At 34.5% G+C, this 8,118-nt stretch overlaps 1 protein-coding gene across 1 annotated transcript in view; it reads right to left on the bottom strand.

The window, feature by feature from the left end:
* Positions 1–8,118, bottom strand: part of LOC106462980 (ciliogenesis-associated TTC17-interacting protein-like) — a 55,763-nt gene that overhangs the window by 6,852 nt on the left and 40,793 nt on the right. The window contains exons 4-5 of the mRNA XM_013922950.2: positions 2,796–2,863; positions 1,332–1,402 (exon numbers count right to left, since the gene is read on the bottom strand). Coding sequence (XP_013778404.2) covers positions 1,332–1,402; positions 2,796–2,863 — 139 coding nt within the window. The remainder of the gene's footprint in view (positions 1–1,331; positions 1,403–2,795; positions 2,864–8,118) is intronic.

Raw genomic sequence — 8,118 nt, 5'->3', positions numbered from 1 at the left:
CTCAACATGGGAACTTTAGGAGCCATAGCAGATGGATTTAATGCTTTCCATTACCCCTGACTCAATGCAAGTTTAGGAAGCATATCCTGTGAGGTAACACTGGCTAGAAGGTGGGTTCTGAGAATTAAATGGGAGAACAGTATATACACATAAGGAAATAAAAAACAGTGAGTAAACTGGATAATGGTGACTAAAGGGAGACAAAAACCACCAGATGTTATATATATAATGAAAAATGAAGGTGATGGACATAGTCTACATTCTTGCCTGGAGGAAATTATTCAAGAGTCTTCAAAAGCGCAAGGCTAGAGAGTGAGTCAAGTGGCATATTTGATGTAATGAGATGTGACAAAGCCTGCAAGCATCTTCATCCAGGGAAGAAAGAATGATTTGGATGAGCTGAAGAATCCATCCATTAAGCACAGAGTACAAAAGATCTCTGTAAGAAGAGGTGTCTCATGGCAAGAATAAACAATTTTGGGAATCCTGAAACGTAGTTATATGTGCCAAGTAATACCTGACTGTCCAAACTGGACACAAAAGGCAATCAAGGTCATTATGAGAGGTCAGGGAATAAAATCAAAGAAGATCTTTAACATAAAGTAGAAGAGGTTTCCAATGAATAAATATCAGATCTGCAATGGCCACATGCAAGAAAGATAAGGAAATATAAGGAACAACTTGGAAAACTTGACCAGCCAACGTAGATGAGCTGACTCATGAAGGAGAAGTGACATGGCTGATGAAGAGACCTCCCGAGAACAGGTGAGGAAGAACTGTCATCCATGCAATAATGGAAACAAAATCAAATACTGTGGAAATAGCTAGCAAAAGCTCCAATGATTCAGTTGAAGACATAAGGAGGGGAAGCAATGCCAAAGGATAGAGCCCAAAATTGATATACCTGATCTCTGTGAATGAAACAAAGAAAATGATGAGAGAAAAGGGCAACTGGAATATATAGAATGGTGTCTGAGATGTTTACCATGGTCATCCATAGTCAGGTGGGAAAGAACAGACAGAGAGAAAGAACTCTCTCTATCTTGAACTGAGGAACCACCAAATACAGGTTGAGAGAAAAAAAGTTGATGATAGAATGCCAGTCCCTCAACTTTTTGGAAACAGCAAAAAGACAAGAATAGAGCCATGGAAAGGGGCAAACAACCCTCTTGAAAGAGGGCAGAAGAGGAAGAGATTGAGAAGTGAAGAAAAAGGCTGTGTGTAAGAGCCTATACTGTATACACATATTTTAAATTTTATTTCAGCATACACTTACTTAATACATAGATTATGAAAACAGAAGAACATTAGACTTACACAGTTTGTCTTACCTTTCTATCTAGATACAATGAACAGAACTGCAGATCTTCTTTCCAATTATATTTTGTCTTAAAGTCTTTATCTATTAAAGGGAAAAAAGTTTTAATATTGAAGTTGTTAAGTGTTATGCTATATAAATCTAACTAAAAAGCTCTTGAAAAAAGGAAAAAAGTAAAAACATTTAAATGTAACTATCACACTTACAATCAAAATGCATTTAAACTTAAATGATATATACTAGAAGTTTCCTGGAACTTCTGAACAGGGGACACAAGTATTAATTATAGTTTTCTTAAGAAATAATTAATAAGTCTCCAAAGACTGCTGTTATTGGACAATTTCCAAATGAAACTTATGATGACCAAGTTAGTGCTTCATTATCCAAACAAAGTTAAGTCTGATTTCTATAAGATTGGCATTACAAGATAATTTTTATGTAGCAAATAAGATCCACTTTTTAGTTATCAAAAAGTTCTTTTCAGACATCAAACATGCTGTCATATCAAAATCTATTTAGTGTGAAAACCCACAGCATAAAAATACAGCTTCAGGTACTTTTCTAGAATGGTTAGCATTAAAAGATCACTGTTATTTTAAATCCATTAAAACTGAGTTTCCTGTATTTCACTAGGCATAACTGAATATCAAGTAAATCTGTCATTATAAAATCATGTACATGTAAACATTCATGGTAATTTGGGACAAAAAAATTAAAAAAAAAAAGCAGAAAAAAAAAGATTAAAAAAAATTCACAATGATAAATAACTCTGCATCCTATGGCAACTTTATGTTACCATCTTCAGGAATAAGACATAAATAGCAAGAGGGGAGCTTTAAAAGGAGATTTAAGTCCTTATAACCTTTAAAGGGTATTATGAATATATATATACATTATTTGTAAAATAAATTAATATTTCTTTCCAAAACTGAGCATAAACACGAGCTTATCATTCATCTCTATTTGAAATGGAAAAATTAATAGCTTTATGTTCATTAAAACAATAATTTAAATTATGTTTTGTTTGATCAATATATTATTTATTGCATTCATACCTCATTTCAAATATAGTTTTTAATGAATTAAATCTCCTTATAAAGTTTCCAGCTTGCCATGTATAGTTTACTCTCTATGACAGCAGTGTAAAGTTGCTAAAACATGTAAAATTATTGGCCAAATAAAAGTTTTCATTGTACATTTTGTAAACATTGTTCCTGTTTTTTATTTTATCACCTAGATATATATGTAGTACATTAGAGAATTGGCTTATTCAATTAAAAAACAAAGTCTTTTTTAGACTTCCAAAGTACTTCAAGTATAAAAGAACACCTAATGATAAAGCTTTTTGAACACTGAAAAAATTTCAATTTGAAAGCCAAGGAAACTCATGCATTAAAAACAACTAAATGTATCAAACCACTGTGGTTTTTCACATAGAACCATTGATTGTACATTCTCTATGCAGTTCTCACAGTACCTGTGCAAGTTTGATGGATCAGTTTCATTTTTACTGGTGATCCTTCTTGATTTAATTGAACTAGATATCTGTAAAAATAAATAACAATCTCAGTGTATGAAATTACATAAGTTGAAGACTGTATACAACTTATAATAAAATTACATAGGAATACTAATTAAGAATCATTTGTTTAGATGGTGAAATATTACTCTTAAACTAATAATTAATGAGCCACATAAAGGTTACAATGTAAATTTCAGTAGGCTGTTTTATAAGGAAGAATATCTCACAGCTAAATTTGAATGTATCTAAAGATGAGACAATCAAACAATTCATATTACATAAAAGCAAAAAATTGAATAAATTAACAATAATATTGGTTAAACAACCAAACTGTCAATTCTAAGACATTTACCCATATAATATAAAAAAAGTATATACATATACTTGCACATGCAAACTACCAATAGCTTGTACACAAAATAGTTAATTATACAATAAAAGATCACACAAAATATTGTAGCATGTATAAACCAAAAGGTCTTAAGGACGTAAATGTAGTCAGTAATTCTCTCTTTGGTCTGTAAGTTTTTCCTTTAATTTTTATAACCACATATAACACACAAATGTCAACATAAAATTAATTACTTCTTTGGTTAAGGCATGCAGTATGATTGATAATTAGGCCTAGAAAAGTGTGTGTTGGAAGCTTGACCTAACAAGCAGAAACTTAAATGTAAGAACCCAATATTTGGCTCATCATACATTTCAGCTATTGCTAGGAATAATAATCTATTTCCTAACTATGGAAACTTCTTTTATGGAACATATCTTAGCCTGAAGTAAAATGTTATATCTATATGATGAAATATCCAGAGGTTCCAACACATAAAGCTGGTTCCTAAAAAGCCACCACTAAAACCCAATACTTGGTGTTCCAGATCTTGCAAAGCCCTTAGCAGAAAAAATGGTGAGGATGAAAGGCATATAGATAAAATATATCTCCACCTCCATTAAACTGTCTGCAGCCCTAGATCCAAAGATGAGAAGTTGTGCTGTAAAATTCACACCCAAAAACATATCCAATATGGAGGCCTCCCACACCTGACACATTTACTTGAAAATCTGTAGAGATAAGAACCACTTTGTCAGAAAGATTTTGCTTGGGTAAGAGATTTTTTGTAATTCTGTTCATCACTCCCAAAACATAGTAAGCACTAAACTGACAGTTCTGAGAGTGGGTTCAGTTGAAGACAGTAAGTATAACAAAACACAGATTTCATGGTTATAAGCCGCTTCTTAATATAAGAGACCAGTGTGGCATTGTCAGAATAAGCCAGGATCAACTGGTTCTGAGCACACACCATATTTCTAAAACTCTGAGATGGGAAAGGAACTCTGAACAAGATCAAAGGCTGGAGATCAGTCTGTTTATTACAACAACAAGTCACGCCAATAGAAAAGCATTTGTAAAAAGATGAAGCTGATGAACTACCTCTACAGTAGTTTAACTGCATAATAGCAACAACCAAATGTTGAAAATAGTGGAAAGAAAGACTGAGTCAAAATGAACAAGGGGATTGCTCACTATGTTCCACTGATGCTCAAAGTCACACTGGAGACTGTAGAGTACAAGCAAAAAGCATTGCCCCATTGGATGAGGTACAGAAAATGCAAGTTACCCACATGGCCACTAACAGGCAAGCCCAGATTTCATTGTTATTTGGACATTTTACTTCTGCCAACTTGTTAGTTACACATGTTACTGTGTCCAATAATGGAACATTTGGAATATCAGAAGGACATGTAGATATAATCATTAGAAGTACAGTCTACATTTCTTTAAATTCAGGAGATACTATTCATTCACCAAGAATAAGCCCTTTCTATTGAATGACACTTTGTTCTCATAATTATTTGACAATAGATGTTAACTGAGTGGAGAGGTGGTGTGAAAAATAGATTATTGTGTAAGCTCTGATAGTAGAATCACATGACTACCATTTAGTATGTCACAAATTATTGTCTGAAAATCTCTAACAGACAAGCTGTTGTTATCAAACTAAATGAGTTAGTATACTTTGATTCTGAACAAACTATACTTTATTACTGCATCTGTCACTAAAGAAATGTTGAGAAGATGAAGAACAAAAAAATATTTATTTCTTTAGATTATATAAATCTTAAGATTACTTAAAACTATCATCAAACTTGGACTTGTTTAAGTCTCATAATGTATTGTACTTATATTTGATTAAATTACATGCACTGACATTCAAAGCATTAGATTTTCTATTCGATTGTTAGCTGTGGCCATTTTAACAGAGCCTTTGTTGAGCAAGTGAAGTGAACAAGACTCTCTAGTTAGAGGACCGAAAGTTAAAAAAAAAAAATTAACATAATGAATGTCCATATTCAGTTTCCTGATTAAAGCTTGGATAAAAAGGTTAAAACACCAATAAAAGATATTTCCCCTTTAAAATTGAGCAGTATGTCTTAGCCAAATCATTATTTTCTATATTACTTTGGGATAAACAAAATAAAATACGTATAATTTTGGTACTTTACTATGTTTTATTTAAAAGGGCATGATATATAATTACATTCAAACAGGGAAGTTGTATATGTTTTTATCAAGTGAAAACAGTTAATGCTATATACCAAACATTATTCTCATATGTTATTGTAGCTAATTTGTCAGCAAAAAGAAACAATGATTATGAACATTTGCTATTTTGAACCTGAACATGGGCTAAACCTGCACAATCAAGTACACCTATTGCATCATTTATGAGGTAAACTGTGTCCCTCTGTCACTCAAGACTTCTTTTGGAAAGCCTAGTCTGCAGAAAAGTTCCAGGAGTGGTTCTGCTACTATCTCCATCTCTATCTTCGGCAATGCTATGGCTTCTGGATAATGTGTTACATAGTCAACTACTGTCAGCACCTACTGGTTGCCCTTGATACAGGTGCTAGTGGTACAATCAATTCCTCAGCTACTCTACCGAATAGCTCTTCTATGAGAGGCATCTCACCCAGTGGCACCTTGAATACATTTCGTCTTGGTACTGTTCTTTAGCAGGTATCACATGACCTGCAGAATCTGGTCACATCTCTGATGACCCCCGGCCAATGGAAGTTGCTGGAGATTCTTTTTGCAGTCTTCTTTAGTCCTAGGTGTTCTCCCACAATCAGCTCATGAGCCAACTTTGTCATTTGAGTCTAGCATTTTGTTGGTACTAAGACCTGTTTAATTTCCCCAGTATAAATGCCTTGATATATCTGGTACTGCAGACCTTTACAATCCTCCATTATTTCCGGTTTGTCTTGTGCTCTACTTTCTCATGAGCTCTGTCCCAAAGTTTCTGAAGTGAAGTTTCTTCTGTGGTTCCTTCAGTTCCTGTAGACTTACATTCAGGATGTTATTTTTTGATACTTGCAGGGGCTTGATATCTTGCTTACTTTGTTTTTCTTTACATCTTGTGGTAACTGCAGATGCCTCATCAGTATCGTTTCTGTTTTGTTCCTCCAAACTTGTACTGCCTGGTATGTTGCCAATCACAAAGTTGTAGATAGGTGCCTTCATACACATGGTATTAAGGTCTCCCATGTAGTATGGAGTGTCCAACTGTTTCACTGACCCATCAATCAGCACACACAGTTGTACCTTGACCATCATCTAGTTATCAGATACTAGACTAGTTCTCATTGTTGCACTACATTCTTGTCCCTGACATAGCCTTCACCTACTGGCACTTCTCATTGTTTGTCACATGCTCCAATCAATAGCGGCACTGTTGATCCGTTTCGTAACTTGAGCTGACCATCAGTCGTGCACAGTTTAATCATGGAAACAGCACTTCTTTCTTGTGGTGAATCTGATAGGTTGTCTCTTTCTGTTTCTTCTGGCAGCAGCATCCATGATGATAGTTGTTCTTTTCTTGTTTCTTGCAAGCGCCATCTTTGTAGGTTGCCACAGCTGCTTTATGTTGATATTTATGCTGTTGCTTGTTGGTGACATACTTGCATTGGTTTGCAATGTGCTCCATTTTATAATAAATACTGCATCTCCTCTACCTTTTATCTGGTGACTTCTTGTCACCTTTGATGATATCTTGTTTCTGGTCAGCCACCCTTGGTTTCAACTTTAACTAGTTATTCTTAGAATTGCCAGTTACACTCCCTCCATGGGTTTCCACATACTGTTCTGCCAACTTGATCATCTCATCCACATCTTTTAGTGCCCTCTCCTTTAAAAACAGTGACATGTTAGTGAAGCACGTGATCATGAACTGTTCACGTATTAGTAGATCTGCTAGTCCCTCAAAACTATTTTCACATTTAGCTATGTCAGAACAACTTGTAAAGTATCTCCATACATGTGCCACAAACCGAAATACAGTTTCTCCAGTGACAGATTTGACTTCCCTGACTTTTCGGCATAAACCTTTCTTGGTAAGTTCATAAAGTTTCAGCAATGCCACTTTTAGGTTGTCAGAGTCCATGGTATCTGACATCATGCCAGCATATACTTGTAGGCCTTTTCCTGTGAGAAGTGGGCTGAGACAAACTGTCCAGTTGCCTTTGTTCCAGTTCTGGCTTTGGGTGAATCTTTCATACCTCTCCAAGAAAGTATCCATGTTGACTTTCTGTTCACCAAGTATGGGCAGCTTGAATCCAATGCTATTCTTGGGTCCTTCATCTTTCTATTAAGTGAGCTTGGTGATTTCAATTTGTGCTCTTATTCTCTCTATTTGCAGTCTCTCTTTTCTCTCATTTCCTTCTTCCTATTTTTGTATTCTTATTTTCTCTTCCTTTTTCCCCTGCCTCTCCTACTTCCACATCTGTTGATGCTTTTCTCTCTCTAGTTCTTGTTGTTGTCTAACAAACTCTCATAGTTTGCCATCTTTGCCATAGTTGCTCACCTCTTTTACCATCATTTACCACTGTATAATACTGGCTGGCTCACCAAATGTCAGGTTTTGTTAAGGCAAGGATTCTTTATAGTAGGTATCTGTGACACATTGATGATAAATTTCAACAATAAATGGACAGCACACAATTGACTTGTTTTAAAATAATATATTTAAAATAACTAAAACGTATATACAAAACTTTGTTACATTATTGCATATCACATTTATATCCAGAGTTTTAAATAATTGTCTCTTTTTTGTCAAAGCCCATGCAGGTGGGTTCAATTACTTTAGACGACAGTTTGACAAGACAAATTATTCTCCTCTACTCTGTTTGTTATAATACTAAGGTTGTTGACTACTCATTTTAAAATCACCTGTTACAGCTAAACTCACATACTAGTTTAACCTCTACTTTTACTTCA

This window comes from Limulus polyphemus, unplaced genomic scaffold (assembly GCF_000517525.1).
Source record: "Limulus polyphemus unplaced genomic scaffold, Limulus_polyphemus-2.1.2 Scaffold1293, whole genome shotgun sequence".
NCBI lineage: Eukaryota > Metazoa > Arthropoda > Merostomata > Xiphosura > Limulidae > Limulus > Limulus polyphemus.
Note: the sequence above shows the minus strand (reverse complement) of the source record. Positions and strands in the feature narration are given on the sequence as shown.